Source organism: Pagrus pagrus (assembly GCF_965226575.1).
Source record: "Pagrus pagrus genome assembly, chromosome: 18".
NCBI lineage: Eukaryota > Metazoa > Chordata > Actinopteri > Spariformes > Sparidae > Pagrus > Pagrus pagrus.
This window is the reverse complement of record NC_140202.1, coordinates 14786158-14810519: the sequence shown is the minus strand read 5'-3', so window position 1 is coordinate 14810519 and position 24362 is coordinate 14786158. Positions and strand designations below refer to the sequence as shown.

Below are 24362 nucleotides of genomic sequence, written 5' to 3'. Positions count from 1 at the left end.
GTTTTGCTACTTCGCCAAGTAAGAAGAAACAGAGCATTGAGGTAGAAAACACATTTTGTTTATTGTACTCCCTGGGAATAAAAACTCTAAGTCTTGAGTGCTGACAGGTTAATATGGAAGCCCATTTTTGCCAGTTAAAGAAAAAAAAGATAACCTGGCCTTAATTTAAAAAAAAATATTCCTGTTAAGTCAATTTGATGATATATTTATTTCAAAGTTTAGACTCTCATAATATCAATTATAATTCATAATTATGAGTTACCATGGGAGTATTTTTTCATCAAGCTTAGTTTTCATCTTATTTATTTAACCAGTAGAAAGGGGCTTCTATAGGTTAATGACAATTCAAATAGTTTGAATTAGACAAATTACATTGAAATTCATTGTAGTTGACAGCCATCAGCCAAGTGGAGAAAGACTTGACAAGTTTAAATATAGACAATACTTGGACTGATAAATATGGCTACAAAACACCCTTTTTTTCTCAAGATGACACTGCAGGCGTTTCTCTGTATTTACTGAACATATATACGCTGGAACCCCCCCGCGCATGATTAAGTGTTTGTGACACTAGAAACACATGTTCATCCAACCACACACAATCACATTGCACAGTTTTTTTTTCTTCTCTTGAACTAATCATGTGGCCGTCTGTCCATTAGCTTAACGTGAAGTTAAGAAATGAGGTTGTGTGGTTGGTCACTCTGTGTACTCTGGAGTCATTTGCAGTCGCAGCAACTCGTCTCCTCTCTGTACCACCATGGTGATTTTGTCACTGTTGCGGACTGCCTGGTAGATCTCCTCGGAGGTGTGCACCTTCACACCGTTTATCTCCACCACAATGTCTCCTGGTAGCATGCCAGCTCTGAAACAGGTACAATAGCATTGTGTGTTAAGTGTTCCTTATGTAATTCATCAACAATGTCCACAATGTTTTGGTTTCAACACCAGGAGTCAAACAAAAATGATGAAAAGATTGTTTATACTAAAAGATTTCTGGTTCACACGGGTGACTGTGTGGGTGAAACGTCAGATTATGTTGAAAATTAAAAATTTTTCAAGGAGGATATTCAGATTCAAGCATATGCTGAACCATGAAAAGATATAATGGTAAGCATTTTCCAGACTTAGGTAAGTTAATGTGCATTTTAATAAGTGCACTACCTGGCTAACTCGGAACCAGGTTTTACTTAATGTTTTCTTGATGATTCAAGATGATGCCCGGTAGGGTTTATTTCACGGTTTTTAATCAAAATAGGAATGCTCTTTCTTTACTAATTGCAAATATAGCCAAACAAAACCATATCCACCCTCTTATGTCTTCTCACCAAACATTACATGCAATGTCTAGAAATCCTATCTCCCCAGTACAAACACGAGATATAAATATTCACTGGCTTAAGGGAAACACACACTCTTTAACATTCATCATCAGCATCAAAGTTCAGGAGCAAGGAGGATCCTTTACCATTCCTTATCATCCACTGCTGCTTGGTCGGCTTACCTGCTGGCCGGGGAACCCAAGATCACTCTGTGAATCAGGATGCCGTGTGTCACGTGTGGGAAGGACGGGTCTCTCAACTTGAGTTCTGCAATGATGCTGAAGCAAACAAGATCACAACTGGTTTTAGATGCAGTGATGTGAGCTCTGCTGTAACTACACTTCACTAAGTTTTACTGGAGGAATTTTTGATCATGAAGTATTTTACCTCTGTGTCAGCGTCAGCATCATCACACCAATGTACCGCCGCTTCGTCTCCGACTCACCAAACCAAGAACCTTGAGGAAGATGAACATAAACAAGGATGTGAGGATAATTTCTTTCATAAGAGAGAACAGTTGGATGCAGAAAAAAAGGGTGTAATGTACATCTTATCCCTTCTTACTCTTCTTTTTTGCTGCTTGATCAAGAAAAACTCTCAGGCGGTCAGATGGAATAGCAAAGGAGATTCCTGCAGTGACCTTCATGGTGTTTATACCGATGACTTCACCATCCTGATTGGAGAAGATAAGACATTCAGATAAGGCGTTGTGCATCATTATGTTATTATGTTTGGCTGCCAAAGTCCAGTAATGTCTGAATAAATAAACTGCAGTTTTATTGATAGTGATAGTTGTGTCAGTTGCTAGGAGGCAACCTTTAAACACACAAAACTACATTTTAAATGTTAAACTTAACACACATCTTGTGACAACAGACAAAAAGCTGCCTGCTGCAACAATCTGCCTACAAACTTGCTCAAACTTGACACAGCACAACAGTCAGAGCAGGTCTGCTGACATTTAAATGTGATGACATTTAAACAGGACTGGTGACTCACCAAGTTAATCAGGGGACCTCCAGAATTTCCAAACTGCAAAACAAATCAGTCACATCTGACGTCAGGAAGAATCATATGAGACATTTCTGAGTCACAGTAAATCTTCTCCCTGCTGGCTTATTTTTTCCTGATCCATTTAACGCTACTGTTCCAACAATCAGGGATATTTTCAGGACTTAAAACAGGTCACTTGTGAACTAAAAAAGGGGCATAAAACATTTTCCCTAACTGGTTCTCACACTGATCATGTGGCCATATACACCTGTAAAACGAATTATTGCAGAATACTCACATCAATTGCTGCATCAGTCTGGATGTAGTCCATGTTTGAGTTAGACAGACCCAGCTCCTTACTGCCTCTCTGCACTGAGCTGATGATTCCTGACGTGATTGTATTCTTCAAAGCAAACGGGCTTCCCATGGCGACCACAAACTCTCCTTGTCGAACATCAGACGACAGACCGAGGGCGAGCGTGGGTAAAGGGTTCTACATGTCAGGGTAGAGACGGAGCAGGTCAACATTACATCCTCAGTCCTCAGGTCATTTTCTTTATATCTCTAGAGGAGCTTACGATTTTATCTACGGCCAGTTTTCTTCCTGCAATGACCCCATCATGTAAGTGTCCTGCTTTATTATAAAGATGTTGGATCAGCCTTTAGTGCGTCTATCACTGTGCTGTTTTTAGATGGTGAAACAGAAGACTATTCATGAGTTTTGATCTTTCAGCGTATGTATGAATCACAACCTTGTTATTCTCTAGAGGAAACAATACAGGCAAAACATTCAGTACAGTCATTCTATACAGGAAGCCATTTAAAGAGATTGTCTGATGTAAGTGAGGACCTTGACTTTGAGACTTTTTCATACACTGTATACTGTTTAAGGGCACTTGAACTCATGCACTCTAAACATGCCCTCTTGGGGAGACATATTTGTAAAACGTGCATCCAGTAAGATAAAAAATTAAACAGATATTATTTAATTTGCTTCTCACCCTCGCAGTGATTTTGATGGTGGCGATGTCTGCAACTGGATCAACATCTTGCACAGTGGCATTGTACACGTCTCCGTTGGTGAGCTTCACACGGACGCCCCTCTTGTTGGCCACAACGTGCGCATTGGTCACGATGAGGCCGTCACTGCTGATAATGAAACCAGAGCCATTTGACACCGGGACTTCTCTTCCTGAAAATGGGTGCCTGTGAAACAGCAAATGCAAATCATACTCAGTCCGGAAGCAAAGTGTATTATTTGAGTTAATCCACTTCTGAGAAGTGAAACCGAGGCTTTTGGGGCCCTTGAAGGTTATGACAAAGGACTATCTAGTTCTTGCTGCAACACAGTGCCTAATGTCAAAACTGTTATTTCTTCACATTCTCATGCCATTTTTTTTTTTTAAATTTATGTTCACAATTTAAATTCTTACATATTGCAGCTTCACTACATTAAAGAAGTTGACAAGACAGATGTTACACTAAATTCTGTGACCTGAGGGCATTTCATCTGTGCTGCCTCCTCAAATGTTTTATTATACTTTATCACACTCTTTACTTTGATAAATATGTCCCCACAATATTTAGAGACATACTTGTATGCAACACACTCCAAATACTGTGGCTGTGACTACAATCAAAATAAAGTCTGTAATGTGAAGCATGATAAACAAACATCTGCAGCAGCAACATACCTGAAATTCCTACTCGGGTCTCATAAGTGGGTGTAACACATGCTACACATTCATTTCCATTCCACTTAATCCATGTGGCGTCGTTTTCAGTCAACTCACCTGCCAATGATTTCGATGTACACCACAGCTGGAGTCGACTTTTCGACCACATCTGCAATAAAGTTGTACTTATACCGGGGGCTGTCAGGTTTATAGGGAGAGGCACACTGAGCTGATGGCAGGATGAGGTCAAGACACCGTCCGGATATCGAGACTCTTCTGTCCTTGGCTTTATCGTCTTTTTCACTGTCCAGAAGCGCCGCACCACACAGTCCCAAACCCACCGAGACAGACCTGAGCAGAGGACAGCTGCTGCTTTCCTGACCACCTTGTCTGTCCCAGCCCACTGGCGGTCCTCTGTCCAGGCTTGTGTGTCCCTCTGCTCCTCTGTGGTTACATATTACTACAGAGGACACCGGGCTGACTGTCCTGTCTGCCACACAGGTGAGTCCCCGGCTCGGACAGCGAGTATGTCTCCTCAGTGCTGACAGAAAACACCTACTGAGAGGAGTTGCTGCCATGTTGCATCACTTCTGTCACACCGGCTCAGGAGTTTTTGGACAGCAACAACACTTTACATCCAAATGTATTTACAGTGACAACTCTCCTTTTTGTGTCACTTATAACAACCGCACTGGTCATGTAAACAAAAACAAAACAGTACAAACACTTCCTTTGAATTTAACTTATCTTCGCGAAACAGAGACAGCCACGGCAAAGAAAGCGACAACCTTACACCGGAAGTTTAAGTCCAATGCGAGCCTGCGCTGTACGCCCCTTCTTCTTCTATGGTGTTTGTAATTTAGGCCCTACTGCCCTCCACAGGATACAAATCACAAAACATTAAAAAGTAAAAAAATTTAATGATGAAGTAAATTACTTAAATTGCTATTATTAATGTGGAATTTAACCACAGTTCTTATCAAGTAAATAATATAATAGTAATATTAGTAATATAATAATTGTTGAACAGACATGGATAATGTTGTAGGCTATATGTATGTTTGCAAGTTTTAGAAATAATAGGATTAAATAGTATTAGTGTAAAATAGTTAAAGGTAACGATTTAATAATAATAAAAAAATAATAATGTTTTTCTTCCTGCCTATAGTGCCTTTGCCACGGGCCGGCCCTGAGGGTGGATGACCAGAGAGAAAATATGAAACTATGTTGAATGAATCTGATTTATGTAGACAAAGAAATCAATTTAGTGTATGCTAATGCTGACTTTCATTCAACTAAAATTCTACTTCCTTAATAAATAGTTCCCCTATCCAGTTTAATTATTGCTAAAGATTCAAGAGTCTGTTGGATTGAGGCTGTACACCTTTTTTTTGGGGCTTCAGGGTGTAGGATGCTATTTCATTCTTATTTATTTATCTCATTTATCAAAGTGTTGTGGCAATAAACTGTATCTTTAGCCACTGTACTCAACTCACATCACTTAGGTTACACATGCACAGAATAAACAGTATGTGCAGGAAAAGAGGAACCCTGAGGCACTTTGAGTTTAAAAAAATAAAGTTAGCCGTTATTATATATAAGAAAAAAAAAAAATGTATTCAGTTAAAAGTTTCGTTAAGTAATTCCGCTGCTGTGGCCAACATGTTTACGAGCGACCGTGAATGCATCACGTCACCATGGTAACACAACACTGAGACGTCAGAAAAGTGAGAGTAAAGTAGAGTCATTGTGGCTAAAAGCTAACACAGAGCTATCTAGCTTATCAATTAACCAACGCAGGCTATAGAGGACACGGCACGATGGACAAACTTGAAGGCTTGGAGAGTTTTTTGAAGAATGTTGACAAAATAAGTGAGTAATATAAGTGTAAACCTTATTAACACTAACACAAGGTAATAGCTTGGTAGCGAATGGCTAACTTGTGTTTGTGCTGAGGGAAGCTTCACTTGCTAAAGTCATTAGTTAGCAAACTAGACAGACAGATGAAGTATTGTTTGTTTAACCTACCACAAAAGTAAACGGCATAATAACATTGACAATGACATTACTTCCTAAAATCGGCTCAGATAAGTTTCACCAGATAACTGCTAGCTAGTATAGTAAGCTTACATAGCTTATGTGATCATTATTGATATTGAACATGTCCGTCAAGGCTGTAAACGATAACATTTATCATTAATCTTTTCAGGTGAGCTAGTGAAGGATATGAAGTCTTCTGATGCTGAAGTCCAGCAAAGAGCAATGGAGGAAGCTGACCACTACATTTCTGCTTTGGATGAACCCTGCACGACAAAAGTCAACAAGACTACAATCAACACAAACCCACCGCTCCAGCCTTCCATAGTAAAGACATGCACACAAAGTCAACCAAGATGGAGAACGAGTCCATTTAACTTTTACATGCACAACACAGACTTTCTTGTTGTGTTTTCTACCATGTGCCTTTTTTAATGCAAGGATGGGCATGATATATGAATATACTTGTAATCGTTCTTTTGATGTTTTACAGAGTCTGCAGAATGAAAGTCCAGGTGAGATGGTTATTTGGTTGTTCCTTGCAATGAATTGCAACAGACTTACTGTATATGTCCACATGTGAAAGAAAAGTTTCTCGGAGTCACACAAAAACAAACAGAATACAGCAGCAAACATACTCTTGTACCCTGTTTTTAAAGATAATCTTAGAAAACAGTGTAGGATAAAACATAAATAAAAATGTAATCAGTAAAAATGTAGCTGTTTGTGGTGAAAATGTGTTGCTCAATGATACTTTACTTCAGTGCTCTGTATATTTTTCAAAGAAAGTAGCCTGCCTGAACAAACACAGTTGAAAAAGATGCACTTCACTTAGTGTTACATCAGCCTCGACTATGATGCAACCAAAGTCTCAGCTTATGTCAATCAGCAATATAAAATATGTTCTCCAAAAGACAGATACTGTCTGTGTGAGAACATATTTTGTATTAACAATCTCTAAGAAAGCTGTGGGATTTCTATAGTTACCAAAGATGCCTTTTTGAAGCCTAGTTTAAAACCTGTATTTCAGTGTTAGGTGAAAGGACATACAGAACCATATTGTTTTGTTCTGACCTCAATTTTCACACTCTGACAAGGGATACCTTAAAGTGTAATTTTTTATACAATGCATGTGTGGCACTCACACTCAAGAGTTTTTTTCTCTTTTTGACCAGAGAATTTCATGAAGATTGTGGAAAAAGACGCTGAAGACAGGAGAGTGAGGAGGAATGCAAAAGAGAAAAAGGCAACTGGTGTGTGATTCTCTGTTCCTCCAAGATGTCGTTGGAAGTGAACGGTTTCGTGTAAAGGCTAACAGTGCATCCATTTATATGTTGTATGTTGTGTCACTGCAGCACTCAAAGACAAGGGGAATGAATTTTACGCTCAAGAAGACTATGAAACTGCTGTGAAGTATTACAGTGATGGCCTGGCTGAACTACGGGACATGCAGCCTCTGTACACCAACCGTGCACAAGTGAATATTTTCAGCCTTTTTTTGTGTGTGTTTTACAATGAAAACACAGATTTTGTTTTGTAGGAAAAGGGTTGGAATTTACCGTAATTCAATAGGTTGATCCCAGATTTAAGAGAAAAGCGACAATTGTTAGTCCTTTAGAAGAAATCAAAGCAGACACAGATTACTGTGAATGAAGAAACTTTTGGTTTCAAGGCAACCTCATTACAATCAATAAGTTCCTTTCCAGAGATCCTGCATCGTGATAGCTGTCTATGTGGTATATTCATAACCAAACAGTGCTATGTCAGTAGTCACATTATTTATGATTATTTTATTTGTGAAGCCATTTTTGTCTGTTTATCTGTTCAATGTTTAAATCTACTTAGGCTTACATCAAGCTTGGAAAGTACAAGGAGGCCATCAGTGACTGTGAATGGGCCCTGAAGGTGAGGCCTGGCTGGGAGCTGGGGTCAGTCAGTTGCTGCCCTAAAAAGAACACTGTGTTTGAAAAAGTTGACAAAGATGAATGATGTTATGAGTTTCTCCTAATTAGGTAGTTAATTTCTTTAGGTTCCCCAAACCAAACGCATGTTTACAATGAAAAAGGCTAGCTTTAGTTTTCGATGACAGATGTGCTCTATTAAGCAGATTATTTTCTTCCAAGTTCAGATTCAGCATTTCTCTCTTACTGTGCTGGTATGATCAATGCAGAAACATTACATCACCATTGTGTAGAGTTGTGACACACTCCCTTGATCATTTTCTCTCTATCAGTGTAATGAGAAGTGCATAAAGGCTTACCTACACATGGGGAAAGCATATCTGGCACTGAAGAAATATAATGAGGTGAGTATAATTACCTCTCATTACATGTAATCAAGCCTGTTTTTTCCCCCACATTGCTCTTGTATATACAGATAGCTACATTTGGCGTTTCATCTAACTGCAGCAGTAAGTTAGGGTATAAGCATGAAGCAGTTCAAACTCTCAGTAGTCTTCTGTAAAATTGGTTTTATGGGTATTTAGGTCCATTAGGAGTGTGTGATTGCAAGGTGCATTATAGTTTTCTATACACCACACTCTTGTGCTGAGATACTAGTCTGTCAAAGTCGCCAGAATCATATTGATTTCCATGTCTCTTAAAGAGACCAGTGAAGCACATCATACAACCAGTGATGAACTTAATCCTTCTCTTTTCAGTCCAAAAACTGCTTCCAAAAGATATTGGAGATTGAACCTGCGAGGGAGAAGATGATGAAAGGTAGTGACATTTTTTTTGTTTTTTTTTCAGAGGTCATGTTATGAAAACGTTTCTGTATTCAAGTCCTTTTGTGATAATTGCCCTTGCAGGTTATTTCCCCCAATAATCCTTTAAATGACTATTTTTTGTCAAACCAACAGTCAGACTCTTCATATGCGAGAATACATTTAAAAGAAAATCAGAAAATCCTTAGACACTGGAAATATGACAAAGTGACTTTACTTTTTCTGGACACAGTTTACCTCAAAATTGCCAGGTAAAGTAGACAAATCGACAAGCTCGACACTAGTTGACTTTACTTGGCAAGTCTGAGGTACATGGCTTTCTGACTTTTTAAAGTAAAGTCAACTTTTAAAATTTACAATGCATTTAAGAAGGCTGGAAGCAGCAAATGTTTTGTTGCAGTTCTCAACCATAATGGGCTAAATGTTTGGTTAGAGCTTGTGACTGTCGTGCAGATTTACAGTCTATTTGCAATTTTCATATGTTGGTGTAGCATTACATTTGTAATACAAAGGCAGTGCATGTTTAATAGGTAGTGGCTTGGTTATCTGAGGAGACTTTCAGTTCACTCTTTTCTGTAACAGGGCTACTACAGTTACTTCTATGGAATAACTTTCAGTCCGATCACAGTCTGCTTTCTCTTCTTCCCTCTTTTTATCTCTTTGTTTTTCTTCACGCAGAATACCTGATGCAGGTGGATTCGGAGGCAGAGAAGGAGAGTCAAGAGATGAAAGCAATGCAAGAGTTTGACAAGGGAGATGGGAATGCCAAAATAGTGCCCGAGCTGCTGGAGAAGCTGTCGAGGCCTGGCCAGGCGTCCTTCTACTACTGTGGGGGATGTGAGATTCTGTCACAAGTAGTAACTGACTGTGAGTGATTGTTCTTTTTGGGAGAAGCTTGTCACAATTATCTTTCTCCTTCAATCTCTTTGTGCCCACTCTTACCTCAATAGTCTGCTTCACTGGTCCACCTCTTTACCATTTCTATGGCTAAAATGGCTCTCAAGCCAGAAGGATTTAGAAGACTTGAAGGAGAAAAAGAGAGTTAATACAGCTCATAAGTACTCACAGAGAACATCTTTGGCCGTCAAATGAGGCAAGGCTAAAACAAATCATTTCCTGTCTTGCTCTGTGACAATGGAAGAAAGGGGGGGACTTCTACTGTCCGACACTGATTTCTTTTTGTTTGATTTGCTAATTCCAGTGTGCAAATTGCCAATATAGACTGTAAAGTCACACTGAAAGAGCAAAACCTCGATGCTGCCTTGTTAGCCACTGTGCAGAGGATAATTTTAATTTAATTTAAATTGTAGTACACCATATTCCTTTGCACTGGCTGTCCACTGCAGAATGGTAAGCATTTATATCCTTTTTACAAGGTAAATTAAATGTCCTCATTCAGATGAATAAAAGTGGACAGTCATATGATATAATGCCTGTCTAAGTGTCATTGAACTGAAAAGGGCAAAACTTCAATAACTCTCACCTGAAAGCTGAAAACCATTCCTCACTGTACCTTACTCTCTCAACATATTTTATTTATTCTTTCCTCTAGTGTCCTTGACTGCAAACCCATGAACAATACAAGCTAAACTGAAACAGGAGACACCTTTGTGTTTCTCTAAAACCTTGAGGTTACTTGGTGATGATATATAGCTTTCTGTCTTCTTACACAATCAACTATTTTCTTCTAACAGGCACAAGCCAGACCCTCTTTAGACTCAACAATGGCTTCAGTATCATCAGCAGCAATGACGTGGTGAAGAGGTAAGGTCAGAGACCAGAGGGAGAGGTCAGATGGACCCAGAGACACAGAAACAGAGATAATGATGTCTCAACTTCTTCATTAATCAGTAACAATGATAGTAGAGTGCTTTTGGTACCCTAAAAAACAAGACCTTGCAGCTGTAGCTTGATTGCTTCATATCCATATGTAATGGAATGGCATCTTGCTTTTGTGAGTTGAATTGCTTCCTGCATCCAGTTTTACTAACAATATTTGACTATAAAGGTATTATTGGACATTTTCGCCTGTGCTCCATTCTGTTTTTGTAGTTTCAAGTATGTTTTCCATCCTTTGTTGTGTTGATATACATTTTTATTGTCAAACTTTAACACTTTCATGATTTGATAGTAATATTTAAATCTGATTTGTATTATGTCAATAAGAAGAGAACCCAGTTGAGATCACTGAGTTTATTATCTCCACAGTTGCCTCTTGCAAAAAACAAAGGATCGAGACAGCCAGGAGCTGTGTGCGTCTGTTCTGAGATTATGGAGGGTTATTTGTTGTGGAAATGGTATGTAGATAATTGAATTACACTTCATTTGTCATTTCATCTGTCTTTATCCATTTCCATTGCTGTCATAACTCAATGACAGCAATGGAAATGGAAATAGAGGGAAAATTTAAAGATTGAAATACTGATATTTTCTATTGTGGCATTGTGCCATTACCACACAGCTTTCCAATGTGATAAGGAAGCCTTCTATTTTATCAAACCTTTATTTGTCTTTGAATCACACAAGCTATGTTGGCTTCAGCACAACTGTAATAATTTGTTGACATGTTTTTACCATATGACAAAGCAAGCATAGTGTCAGTATCAACTTCATGAACTTCATGTTATTGTGTTTACACACTGGTTTATATACTGTGTGACACACTACTGTGTCCAGTGAAGTCATTCTTTACATATACCCTATTTTTCTTTTGCTTTCAGATGAAAACCTGAAGATGCTGATGTCATGCCCAGTCAGCAGACAGTCCATTGTTGACTTGCTAACATCAGAGGATGGTGCAGTACAGAAAGAATGCATAGCATTACTATTATTGTGCTCACAGACGCCATATGGAAGATGTTTGGCCATTGACAACTTGAATGTACACAAGTAAGACATTTCTTGATGTTGTTATCGGATGCAATTTGTGAGCAATAACATTACTGGTGTAAAAATGTACAAGTATATAAACAAATTATTTATAAGTTCAATTACCACCTCCCAACCAGTTCCCAACCACCGGGTCGAGGACTGGCACTGGCTCTTGGGTTGTTCAGTACCGGGCTGTGAATGTCATTTTGCAAAATGTTTTATTATATTTTCTCTATATTCCTCTCTCTCTTTTTCTTCTATTTCCCTCTTGTCGTACGTTGCTCCACCCTTGATCTGGTTTCTAAAGGCTAGCGGGGAACCTCATGGTGTGCATCACAACGCAGCAGCAGGAGAAGACAGTGGTCAACATCCTGGAGAACTTTGCAGCAGAAGACAAGTATTACTGTTACACAGCCCAAAAAAAAAACAACAGAGTTATTGTCCTCACACCCTAGAAATGTATATTTTGTTTTGGACAAGAAAATACAGAGTATCTGCAGAGTTCAGAACATGAGCCACAAGACAGTCTATTAATTTCCAATACATCATATCCATATATATATAAGAAGTACTAAAATCTGTTGTCACATCGTGTCGGGAAGTGCTAATGCCACTTGAAGGCAAAAAGCTGCTCTCAACCTGCTTCTCTCTTTGTAGTAGAGTAGGAGTAAACTTGACTTTTACTCACTGCGTCCTCAAGTGAACATTATGTTCACTGTACCACAACAACGCATGTGATGTTTTATAGGTGCTACTTCTGTTCTGTTCAACAGTGGCCAGCCATCAAACATTGTGCATATTAATACAAATATACCCCCATACATATGTTTTGCTTAATGCAGTTTTTTTATTTATATCTTTTGTTTTTTTTTTTACAGATTTTGCATTCAGTTAAGGATAGGGTTTACAGACTTTGTCATCATGCCATTTACAGTAATACTGGTAAGATATGAAGATAAAAAGACAAAGTTTCATATGGATAAATGTTTATGCACTGAATATGTACAGCTGTGTTTATGTGTGGTTGTGTGTCTGAGTAAATATGGACTTTTGTCTGTGTGTTTCACTTTACAGAGTAATATCGACAAGTCCAGCCAGCATGTTCCATGCCTGATATCGGCTGTTGGCCGTCTGGCTCGAGATGAAGTCATCCGTTACGATTTTGCTCATAATCCAGAATGTTGGAAGGCCTTTCTGATTGCCATTGTAAGTATCATTACAGACTGGTCTCTTTGCATAGAAAGGTGCGAATGACGTGTTCAATTAGCTGAAATCAGACGCTACAGTACAAATATACAACAATATTAGACCTTAGTATAGTCTGTGTGACATAATAGAGAGGTGAGTCTGTGCCCTTACGGTGGACCACCGTCTGAAATAAGGTCCCATGGAGCACACTGGAATGGACAGGACCTCACCTCTTTAATTACAGTTTGTCTTGAATGTTATGAAAATGCTTAGCTGGTTTTGCATTTTATGCAGTGTAGAATGTGTTGGCTGTCATTGCAGAGGCTGTGCAGTGCATGTGAATACAGAGAGATCCTCTACGCTCTGCTTGGTTTGATCATCAACCTTTCAGCTATCACCTCTCCAGTCATTCAGGTAAGATATGATTTAATCTCATCTCTAGTCTTAGTAGTCTACACACTGTACTAGTTGATGATATGATGATCTTAAAGTTGAGCTGAACTATCAGTCAATATAGAGCCTGGAAAGAATTTTATGTTTTCTGAAAAATGTTTTCTGAAAATTCATTCCACACCACTGAAATCCAAGAGTTAAGAGTGCAGCTGATATATTAAAGTGGACAAGGGACAAGGGAAGCAGTGGGAGCATCTGTGTGAACTGTGATGTGTGACCTAATCAGTCACCTCATCAGAGGTGAAATGTATGTATAATTGATTTAGCCACTTGTCCATCTCATTTTTGCAGGAGCATGCTGTTTCCCTCTGTAACTGCAGCCTAGGCCTGCTGAGGGATACTGATGGAGGCATCATAACTGTGAGAGAACCTCACTTAAGCACTACACTAAACTACTCAGGAGGGTTGAAAAAATATAGTTCATAGTTGGCAAAGGAAATTGACACCAACACATCATTTTATACAAAACACATTGTATACACAATACGGTTTAGCTTTCTCAAGAGTTGGAGTAAGGAGCATGCAAATATGAGCCAAGGTGCGTTGGAAACTACCCAGTTTCTACATGCCATTTACTTCCACTGTGCTCACTTTGCTCCAAACATTAGAGAAATGTCACTTGTAAAACATTATTTTAAGAGTTTTAAAGCAGCATTATTCAATATCTGGCCACAAAACACACTAAAAGACACATACTGACATTCTGTACAATAATATGGCCTTACAGACATTAAGCAACATTACAATCTGATTGGAGCTGTGTAACTCCAGTATTTGGTGGCCTCTTGGCTCTGATTTTCTGAGTATTAATTTCTCGGCCTTAAGGTAACTCTGTCTGTTTTTCATATGGCACTGGGGTGGCAGCATGCAGTGGCTTAATCAGAGCTTATTTTGTGAAAACAGCTGCCTACTGCTGTGATGAATGTGGTTGATTATAGCATTGATTGATACTTGTAAAAAATTTAAGTTTATCCTTTATTGGAAACTCAAGATGCATGCGTTTCTTACAAATTATTCACTCAAATGACTAATTTGTACACTAACAATACTTATTTTGTCGCCTTCTTTGAGTAATTCATAACCTCAAAGTTCACATTCTTCCAATTCTTACACGTTTTTCTCTTTCTTTTCTTTTTATTGTCTTGTCCTTGAAAGTGTCACTTTGATTTTATTTCCCCTCAAACATGTCTTCAGGCAACTCTCTGACCGTCTTTACAATAGACGTTCTGTACTTTATTCTTGCTGCAAACAAACATACTCCATAACCCCTACTGATTTCACATCTTTCTCTTTTCAAATTCTCCACCCCCACATTCACGTTGTCTGTTGTTGTAGTAGTAGTGGCAGTTTTCTCTCGACCCTCTGCTATCTAGCCCATTTCTCCGCTCTTGTTTTCAATCTATTATTCTTATTCTATCTATCTTTCTCCATCTTCTGTTATCTCATTTTCTAATGCCAAAATTCTTCTTTGTCCTACAGAGAGCCACAGGCGTGCTGAGTAATGTCCTCCGTCAGTCCTCTGAGGCTGTTCAGCATGCTATTCAGGGGGATGTGGTCCGAACCATGTGTCGACTGCTGAAGGTACATAACTGTACATGCAGCCTAGTTTCTGTAAATACACCAACACATATTTGTATCTCACTTATATTCTAGTTCCCAAATAATCTTGAATTGGATTTATTACTCTTAAAATAATTATATGATTGAAGATGACTTTCATGTCATTTCTAATGCACAATACTTGAATAAGTATCTATGTAATACTTTCTTTATTAGGGCCTGACAGCTCGAGTGTGCTTAAGTGATCACTGATAAGCAGTATTCACAAGTAATGTTGAAACGAAATCTACAAACAAATACATAAATCAAATCTAACCCAGATGCTCTGATTTTCTGACTGCTGAGCTCATGTTTACATAACCCCTTAAACATTTACCAACATCGTGATCTGAAGACATGATGATAGTACATAAAAGATGTGTCCAAATCCACCACAGGTCTGTATGGCAGTATGACATTTTTTGTGTGGCCTCTAAGTGTTGTTACAGTTTAGAAACATACATTCTACATTGTTAATTGTGTTGTTATTTGTGTGTCTGCCTACCCAGGGAACAGGGCAGACTGCCACTAAGTATGCCATTACGACTCTGACTGTGTGCACTGCTGCCAGTCAGTTGGCACGGGAGGAGCTGCTGAAGTCTGATAAAAGTGAGAAATGATTGACATGTTCTCATTATATTTACAGGCTCTTTCGTTACGCCACAAATTATATTTTTGCAGTGTGCAGTATGTCCGTAGAATTTCGCGTGTTTTAATATATTTTAAAGTGCTATTGCTATTTGCTAATCATTTATCGTTCCACACAGAACTTTCCAATTTACGACGTTTGCTGGGTTCCAGCTGTGATGAGATTGTGTCAGGAAATGCGGCCCTGTGCTTGGCCCACTGCCTTGAGTTAGAGGGAACTGCCAGCAACCTGCTGGGCACTGATATTGTGCTGGTGCTACTGCGCCACGCTGCAGGGGACGCTAAGAGGACAGATGTGCAGCAAAATGCAGCGATTGCTCTTGTGAAGCTGTGCCGCTCTGAGCCCAGGTACCCTCTCACCTCATGCACCTAGTAACACACCTGAAAGAGCATCGATAGACAAGATGAAATGTCACTCTGTTAATTAGCTAATGCAACAGTATGGCTCTGGATAAAGGAGTTGGTCACACATGAGACTAATTTATGGCTTCTGCTTCAGTCTGACCTGAAATATTTGTTTATTATTATTTTCTATGTACATCTCAAAGTCAGATGTGCACAAAGTCAGCATGTAGTCTACGGAGCTCCGCTGTTGAGGATGTCTCGAACTTTTTACTCTTTACTAAATTACTTAACTAAATTCACACAAGTGTAGTTTCAGTTGAATGCCAGCCCTCTGAATGCACAGTGTACTCTTTTGATGAACGTATTTCTTCATTTCCAGACATATGAACAGACTTCGGGAACTACATGGCCTTGAGATCCTGCACTCAGCAATGCAACATGTGTTATAATATCCTTGGTTGTCATCAGTTTTGTTGTGTCCTCTGTGCTCTGTTCCAACCAGTGGGCGTAATTAAATAAATAATCTCTTTTTGAACTCATCATTAATAATATGAATTGTTTTTAAAGAAAGTTAAGGCTGTTGTGAGAATAATCTCAGATTGGTTTCATTTGAATAAAATTCTGCTCTTATTCTGTATAAATTAAACTCCAGATCTTTTCTCCAATGAAGTTTGTTTACCACATGTATCACTATAATGACCATATCACACCTTTCTCTTGAAGTTAAATGGATTGGGAAAATAAAAACAATATACAAAGGTAATACAATAACAGTAAAGACCGATCAAGTGTAAGTGGAACAAATATGAAAATAAAAAAATATATAAATATAAAAAAATAAATAGGTGAATAGAAAACCTACAGAAGCCCTAAAGGGCCATGCATTCATACATTTTATTTCCTCTGTTTTCCTGTGATAACCAGTTAATTTCATTTGTTTTCTCGAGATCTCGAGTTATTATCTCGAAATAACAACTGCCGTTTTCCTGAGATAACGGGATAATTTTCTCGAGATCTCGAGATAACGAAACTTTGTTTTCCGAGATAACGATATAATTAATTCGAGATCTCGTCATTAACTACATAGCTGGTCAGCTATGTAGTTAATGACGACATCAGGCTCACTTAGATTGCGCCGCCGATATAGCTGAAGCCTTGCTAACTGTCTTTTTAGATAATGCACATTAATGTTCTGTAATGCAAGGCATAATGCTATTTCAGCCTGTGTCAGGCCTTGATTGAAAAGATATGTGACGCCCCTCTGACATTGCTACACTGAATGATGTTTCCTGCAATGATTTAATGTACTATTACACTATCGTTTTGTTTTCTCAAGATCTCAAATTAATTATATCGTTATCTCGGGAAAACAAAGTTTTGTTATCTCGAGATCTCGAGAAAATTATCCCGTTATCTCGGGAAAACGGCAGTTGTTATTTCGAGATAATAACTCGAGATCTCGAGAAAACAAATGAAATTAACTCGTTATCACGGGAAAACGGAGGAAATAAAATGTATGAATGCATGGCCCTTTAGGGCTTCCGTACTATAATGACCATATCACACCTCTCTCTTGAAGTTAAATGGATTGGGAAAATAAAAATAATATACAAAGATAATACAATGACAGTAAAGACAGATCAAGTGTAAGTGAAACAAATATGAAAACACAAAACTATATAAATATTAAAAAATAAATAGATGAATAGAAAACAGAAGTAGGCTTACACATACATTTATTAAACTGGGAGATTTGATAAGCGAATTCATTTCTAGATGAAAGGTGAAAACAGATTTATCACATTTCTGTTTACAGAAAAAAAAGAAAGGAACCGGAAACAGTTAAATTATGTGCGGAAGTGACGTATTTGTTTTGGCTGTACGTCACAGGTTTCTAGCCAAAGGCGGCAGTGATGAGAAATTTGAAATTTACGGGCTAGCGAGCTAGCCGCTAGCATACGTGTCGGATGTAAAACAATAACTTTTCGTTTTCCCCAAACTATGGCGTCCTATCGCCATTTATCACAACACACAAAACCGCGGTTTGAATCTCCTGCCAAGGTGTTTGCGAAGCTAAAATCCAGGGTGCAGCGAGAGGCGATGTGCGCGAACGAGGGGGTTTTTACAGGCAAGGATCCGCTGTGTAATGCTAGAGACAAACACGGAGCGGAGTTTAAGTCGCCACGGAAGCGAGCAGAGAGCACCTGGATCACCGATGAGCTCAAGGAGAATCACAGGTTTGGATCGTATCGCAATGAAGTGCACGCTATGACCATCTCACCCATATCGAGTCCTCAGAAAACCTTCAGCTACTCGCTCTCAAACATTGGCCCCAAGCCTGCAGAGGAAATCTCTCTGACTGAAAGAGGACATGGATGCACACCAAGACAGAGAGCCTTCCTGGAGTCAACAGCTGTGTCTCAGCCCCCCTTTATGGTCAGGCAGCAGATCCACACAGAACCACCTCAGATCAGAGACTTGGGTGGTTTCAATGTGACCAGCAGGACTCCAGTAAAGATGCAGCCAGTCGAAAATTCCTGTGTCTTTGAGGAGGAATGTGCTCCCCTAATGTCCCCAGTCCATACGTTTTCCCCCATGAGGTTGAGGAAAAGAAAATGGGAGCCGTTGGGGTGTAACAACAGTACCAGGGAGGTCAGCAGTGAGGTCATAAGTCAGCCAAGAGGAAGGAAACCCTCCAGAGTTTACAGTGAGGATGACACCTACAACAACACCTGCATGGAGGATCTGGGTCCTGTCAGACGGTTCTCTGTTGACCAACCAGAGATGAATCCGGTCACTTGTGAACCTGTGTTCAAACCACCAAGATCCATCGCAAAGAAACGTAAGATTTTATTGCTGCTTTGTTTCCAAGTGAAACTCATTTAGGGGAAGAAACTGACTGATGCCTCCTTGTTGTTTTGAACAGGTTGCCATGATTTAAGTGAAAAAGGTCCTCTGATGTCTCCAGCCAAGATGTTTGCTTACATGAAGGAGAGAGAACGTCAAAAAGAGCAGCAGGAAGTTTATAACATCAGCAGCAGCACGCGGGATCTCTTTGGGGGTACGTTTGTCATAATTTGGCAAAGCAAAACATTTATTTTAAGCTGCGTATGCGTGTAGGCATAGTTCTTGTTTTGGTTTTTCTATGTTGCATGCTCATGTTATCACTTACATGTTTTTTTGTAGGAGATTTCCATCAGTCCAGAGACCCACCTCCGTCCACGGCTCATAATGTTGTCCAGATGGAGGACATAACCTTTAGAGGTGTACCAGAAAGTGTGGTCTCTGCTGACTGGTCCAGAGTAGAGTCACCTGGCAGCCAATCAGACATAGAGCCCTCTGAGGATGCCTTGTCCCCCGCATTGCCATCACAACCTTGCTTGTTTGAAGACCCGCTTGTACTCAATACGCCGAGGATCTCCATCCGGAGGAATAACGAGGCCACGTTCAAGCGCACAAAATTCCCAAGTGTGAGTAGGAATTTGTATTATTGTTGTGTATATATATATTTTTTTATTGCATTCATTTTAGGTCAAGTGGGAATCAGAATCATCTATATTTTGTCTTGATGATGACAGTTTGTGGTTCCTCATTGGGTTTGGTTTTCCTCTTTGGCAGGAGAGTGTAGTTTATCTCAAAAGGTGGTTCCTGAGGAGGAATCATAAAGGCCTGTTTGTTGATGGAATCCACAGGTAAGTGTTTCTTCAGACATGATTTAGACATTGTGAGCAGAAAATCATGGGTTCTTTGGATCTCTTAAGACTTATGTGTGGTTCAAAATAAACACTGGGATTTTTTACTTGTCTTTCAACCCAGGGAGGAAAACATACCATGGAACAGTAACATCATCGTGGACAGGGTTTCTAATTATGTGCTGAAAACTGTCTCCGGCAAGGTTTACATCTTGGTTGGCAAGATGAACTTGGATGTTGACGCCAGTAGGTCAAATTCTCAGGCAAGTCTTGAAAGTTTTGAAAATGAATTATTGCGTGGATTAATATTCTGTTTTCTTTTATCTTAGCAGGGTTTCCCAAGTGGCTTTTGAAGAAGTTTGTTAACGGTTTTCCTCCGAACTGGAAGGCACTTTATGAGAAGTTTCTGTCAGAGTCAAGAACGTAAGAATATTTATTTCACTCAAAGGCGACCAACAATAAAGTCCATCCATGCTCTTTCAGATACAAAAATGTTTTGTTATTGCTGGGGATGTTGAATAATTTAAGCATGAGATTAAATGACCACTGAGTGTAGCTGTTAAAATGTTGTTCTTAGTAGAGCTGAATTTTGTTTTTCTGTATTGACCCAAGCAGAGAAACGGGCAGAGATTTTGCTGCGAAGACAAAGTCTGAAGCCTCCTCCATCAACCTTTCTGTGAAGCAGCACAGACAGAAGCCTCTGAAGACACGTAAGTACAATAGAAAAGGATTTTAAGGGGGTTTGATTATAAACGAAACAGGATTTTCCAAAGTCAGTGAGATCATCAAAGTAAATAAAGGTTAACCAATTTTACACATTACTGTGTTTACAGGTCTTAAAGAGTACTACTGCATCTGTGAAGAAAGGTAGTAAAAAAGCCTTTTGAGGTTAAGAGGAAGCTGAATGTAATATGATAAATTGCCTCCAGTGATGTCACTTTGGCGAAATTGCATTGTGGGTAATGTAGGCCACATGTTTTGAAAAGCAGCCCACTGGTCTAGCATTGCACTCGTGTAACAGTTTAGAAACAAATAAACATAATTGATGCAGCAGAACCAGAGACCTTTTTTATTCCACGCATTCTTCTTATTTTTCAAAACCTGGTGCCCACATTACCCACAATAGAATTAGCCACTGAGTGACGTCACTGGAGACAATTTATCATTTGACACACAGCTTCCTCTAGAGCTACAAAAGGCTTTATATTACTTTTTTCACATATGCTGTAGTACTCTCTGGGACCTGTACAACCACATTATTGTGTAAAATTGGTGGCTTTAAGATTCATCCTCTAGGTGACATGAATGTTTAAGTAGATAGAGATATTTCAATGTAGACCAAATTGATGGACTTACAGATCGACATCATAGTCCCCAGTGTTTCAGATCATGATTTTCATCCCCACAGCAAACAATCTGTGATAATGCGTTCAGTAACCTGTGTATCCGTATCTAAAGGACTTTTTTGTGACCATTTACATTTATTCTCTCCTCTTCTTCAGCTGCTTCTTGTCCTCCTGCCCCCTCGTCTTCTACACAAGTGTCTCGAAGTGGTCGAGTCATCAAGCCGCCTCTGGAGTATTGGAAAGGCGGGAGAGTCATTCTGGACGCACACATGAACGTTACCGTCCATGAATGTTATGAAACATCCATCTGCATCCCCGTAAGTTCAGCTCAGATGAGTTAAGCCAGACTATTTTTTTTTTTTTTTTTTATCCTTGAGAGCAAACAACTGATATTTCTAATCAACCTGACTATGTTTCTATCTCACAGGAGGTCACAACAGAAGTGCCTGAGAGGGTGTCACAGAAACCTGCCCGTGTATTCCTGCCTTGCAGTGAAGGTAAAGATAACTGAGGAGCTGTACTTTTAGCATTATGAGATAAGTTATGAGTTGCATGCAGACAAACTGTCCTATGTGTTCCCAGGACGTAAGCAATGTCAATCAGCCAGCATCAACGAGGCACCTGTACTGCTGAGAAAGGTCAAGGCTCCAGTCCGCAAACGTGACAGAGCGATGGTTAAGCCCACTAATTCACCTGAATCTCCTGTGGAGACAATTAGCAGCCCAAAGGAGCAGTCTGGCAGAAGGACGAGGTCCAGCCAAAGGCATCAAGCTGCAGAGAGAACGTCGCATGTGGACACTGTCCCTCAAAAACAAAGCAAACCAAAAAAGACTTCAACACGAAGGCCCAAAAAACAGACGCCTGACAGCACAAGTCCTTTAGTGAGAGTGTTGAGGAGAAGACCTGCAGTCCAATCATCTCCAGAATCTCCTGCTGTTACTGATAAAACATCACCAGATCAGTCATCAATTGATGACTCTCCCATCAGCAGAAAGAAGCCGGGGAAAGCAGCGCACAGAAAGAGAGGTGAGAAGTCACAGCCAAGCCCGTCAAGTGAGTCAGAGGGGAGCGGGAAGGAACTGAGGAAAAGAACCAGAGTGACAAAAAATAGAAATGCTGCACAAACACAAACAAAACATGAACAGAGCAAATGCACCAAGACATCACAACCTGAAAAGCCTTTGGCTAAGTCGACACAATCTAGCAAGAAACAGAAAGCACACAAAGGAAACTTGTGGATTCCACATGAGCAAGACGAAGAAGAGTGGACCGAGGCAGAGCTCATGCGACTAAAAGAGTAAGTTGTTTAACCTGACAGAATGAGGCGGTAGCATAAGAGTAACACATTTCTGTATTATAACCCCATATATGTGTGTGTTTTCCAGGGCCGTGACCTTCTATCCTAAGCACGTGGCAGGTTACTGGGAAAAGGTGGCGAGGATCGTTGGGACGCGTTCTGCAGAGGAGTGCCACAACCAGCACCCGTCCCAGGGAACCTCCCAGACTCCAGCCAAGAAACCCAAAAAGAAAAAAGAGGAAGCACCAAAACATCCAGGTAAAGAAGGCCTTTTATCTTTGGTCTTAATTGTTCGTTTTTAATTCATTTTTAAAAAAATACACATTTCTTACAATACATAATTTAATGAAGCCTAAGGTGATCCTCAAATAAATTGTTTTGCCCCACAAACAGTCCGAAACCCAAAGAAAACAAGTTTACTATCACGATGAAATGAATCAAAGTTGCTGCAACCATCTAATTGGCATTCTTACTCAGAAAATGACTTAGACGATTAACCAATGATAAATAATTGGATAAAGTGAGAAGGTGTGAAACTGCAAAGATCTGACAGACTATCATCTCCGTTTAGCTACAGATCATCCCGTGATATCTGCCCGAGTGGGAACCTTAAAGAGAAAGCAGCAGGTGCGTCAGTTCCTGGAGACGATGCCCAAAGAAGACGTCGATGACGTTTTCAGCTCCGCGTTCATGCAGACTAAACGCTTTGAGGTTTGTTTCTTTCTGCATTTGTACTTGGCAAAGATCCCTTTCCTGGGATTTTGAGACTATCTTACTACCTTGTGTCTGTCCTGATACACAGATCCCCTCCATGTGTCCGAGTGAAGATAATGATTTCACATTGGCGGACTTGGAGCCCACGACCCCCATGTCAACAGGTTTCCCTGAAGTTAAGACTCCTCAGTGTCTACATATCACTCCCGGGATGATGGGCTCACCCAACAGGTGAACTGTGTTTACATCTGCATTCTGGCTCAGTAGAGTTGATTGCAGTGCAATAACTAACTCATGTCTTGCTTGATTTTAAAGGAGTAATGACGACAAGTACGTCTTTCAACTCCAGAAGAGGATGAAAAAACGTCAGTTTAATGTCTGCAAACAAGCTCCACCTGCAAAGGTACGAATTATGGGATTCTTGTTACTTTGAGCGCATCACTTGTTCTTTTTTATTGTAAAAATAATTTCCTCGTCTGTTTGTTTCAGAACTTCACACCCACACCATCAGTTAAAAGGGCGATGAGAAGATGTGGTACCGTAGGTAGGTTTCCTGACAAATGTGCTCATCGCGAGTTTCCACTTGTGTTGTGGAGGGGAGGGACAATACAAAACGATACCTATCAGAAGTGAAATATTTCTAAAGCTGTAATTGAAGACGTAAAGTTGTTGCTACGTTTTATTTGTAATGCGAGTCTTGTTGCTTAACCCAATCTGTTTCTTTTCTTTTTTCACTAGAAAACGACACCTTTGTTGTTTGGGAGATGTTCCCAGGAAATGATGGAGGGCTGTGTGAAAGCGGAGAGGAAGAGGATTTTTACTTCTCAGACAATGACTGATTCTATGGATCATAAATGTCATGTAATTTTTAAAAAGAGTCTTGTTCTTAATAGCAAATAATGTCAATGAAATAGAGGAGAGATGTCACGTGTTTAATTCATACAATGTGAACAATAAAACGGCTGTTCTGCTCCCCTGTAAGATTTCTTTTAATGTGTTAATGCAGGCGAATGATTGATTTGAAGCCTCTAAACATAACTTGGAATTGAATGTATAAAAATTATACACATTTTTGTTTTTTTGACATGTTGTCAAAAACAGACTTGTGCTGCTGTCTTCCAGTAAATATGTTCCTGTAAATGTATTTTAGTTCAAAGTTCCAAGAGTGAGTTGTAATTATTCTTTTAATAAACAGACTTTAAATCTTGGTCATGGTTTATTTCTATATATTAGGGACAAAATCATGCAGACAAACTAAAGGATACGTGTTCCTTTTTGTGTCAAGGAAAATGGTGTCCTCAGAGGACAGCAGACATGTTGATCTCATGGGAAACCAGGTTGAATAAATATGTATGTACGTGAAATGAACAAACAAAAGTTCTCTGATTCTCTGTCACTGCAGAATGACTTCTTTTACTTTTGATACATGTCACTCATAATATGTTATTTTCTGATG

At 39.5% G+C, this 24362-nt stretch overlaps 3 protein-coding genes across 5 annotated transcripts; 2 read left to right on the top strand and 1 right to left on the bottom strand.

The window, feature by feature from the left end:
- Positions 1-36: 36 nt before the first annotated feature.
- Positions 37-4792, bottom strand: LOC311273786 (serine protease HTRA2, mitochondrial-like). Its single transcript, XM_084381005.1, has 8 exons — positions 4109-4792; positions 3317-3521; positions 2614-2808; positions 2322-2354; positions 1887-1995; positions 1710-1779; positions 1505-1600; positions 37-865 (listed from the first exon to the last, which is right to left on the bottom strand). Exons 1-8 carry the CDS (start codon positions 4567-4569, stop codon positions 700-702), a joined length of 1335 nt encoding a protein of 444 aa, XP_084237131.1. The 5' UTR covers positions 4570-4792; the 3' UTR covers positions 37-699.
- A 911-nt stretch (positions 4793-5703) lies between these two features.
- Positions 5704-16396, top strand: LOC311273780 (tetratricopeptide repeat protein 12-like). The gene is made up of 21 exons (XM_084380999.1): positions 5704-5863; positions 6201-6355; positions 6522-6543; positions 7204-7281; positions 7384-7505; positions 7874-7933; positions 8262-8333; positions 8688-8748; positions 9432-9620; positions 10448-10517; positions 10962-11050; positions 11474-11642; positions 11932-12021; positions 12503-12566; positions 12699-12830; positions 13134-13226; positions 13557-13625; positions 14745-14846; positions 15374-15473; positions 15632-15860; positions 16237-16396. Exons 1-21 carry the CDS (start codon positions 5812-5814, stop codon positions 16304-16306), a joined length of 2088 nt encoding a protein of 695 aa, XP_084237125.1. The 5' UTR covers positions 5704-5811; the 3' UTR covers positions 16307-16396.
- Positions 16397-17762: 1366 nt separating this feature from the next.
- Positions 17763-24114, top strand: mis18bp1 (MIS18 binding protein 1). 3 transcript variants are annotated; one of them, XM_084380991.1, is made up of 16 exons: positions 17763-18699; positions 18784-18918; positions 19044-19327; positions 19476-19549; positions 19674-19795; positions 19882-19972; positions 20162-20259; positions 21052-21212; positions 21323-21392; positions 21478-22192; positions 22281-22450; positions 22764-22903; positions 22995-23137; positions 23222-23309; positions 23396-23450; positions 23645-24114. In XM_084380991.1, exons 1-16 carry the CDS (start codon positions 17859-17861, stop codon positions 23743-23745), a joined length of 3288 nt encoding a protein of 1095 aa, XP_084237117.1. In that variant the 5' UTR covers positions 17763-17858; the 3' UTR covers positions 23746-24114. The 3 variants fall into 3 exon arrangements, with proteins under 3 accessions (XP_084237117.1, XP_084237116.1, XP_084237115.1); XM_084380990.1 differs by having other exon boundaries at positions 19879-19972; positions 20165-20259; XM_084380989.1 differs by having other exon boundaries at positions 19879-19972.
- Positions 24115-24362: the final 248 nt, after the last annotated feature.

What these genes read in the sequence shown, in the direction of transcription:
- mis18bp1 (XM_084380989.1), top strand. Translation starts at nt 17,859, where the DNA reads ATGGCGTCCTATCGCCATTTATCACAACACACAAAACCGCGGTTTGAA. An exon ending in AAGATCCATCGCAAAGAAAC is followed by an intron (nt 18,700 to 18,783) that starts GTAAGATTTTAT and finishes TGTTTTGAACAG; the next exon opens with GTTGCCATGATTTAAGTGAA. An exon ending in GAGCTCATGCGACTAAAAGA is followed by an intron (nt 22,193 to 22,280) that starts GTAAGTTGTTTA and finishes TGTGTTTTCCAG; the next exon opens with GGCCGTGACCTTCTATCCTA.
- LOC311273786 (XM_084381005.1), bottom strand. Translation starts at nt 4,569, where the DNA reads ATGGCAGCAACTCCTCTCAGTAGGTGTTTTCTGTCAGCACTGAGGAGA. An exon ending in TACATCGAAATCATTGGCAG is followed by an intron (nt 3,522 to 4,108) that starts GTGAGTTGACTG and finishes GCTGTTTCACAG; the next exon opens with GCACCCATTTTCAGGAAGAG. An exon ending in TCAAGCAGCAAAAAAGAAGA is followed by an intron (nt 1,780 to 1,886) that starts GTAAGAAGGGAT and finishes ATCTTCCTCAAG; the next exon opens with GTTCTTGGTTTGGTGAGTCG.
- LOC311273780 (XM_084380999.1), top strand. Translation starts at nt 5,812, where the DNA reads ATGGACAAACTTGAAGGCTTGGAGAGTTTTTTGAAGAATGTTGACAAA. An exon ending in AAAAGAGAAAAAGGCAACTG is followed by an intron (nt 7,282 to 7,383) that starts GTGTGTGATTCT and finishes GTGTCACTGCAG; the next exon opens with CACTCAAAGACAAGGGGAAT. An exon ending in TGTACACCAACCGTGCACAA is followed by an intron (nt 7,506 to 7,873) that starts GTGAATATTTTC and finishes AAATCTACTTAG; the next exon opens with GCTTACATCAAGCTTGGAAA.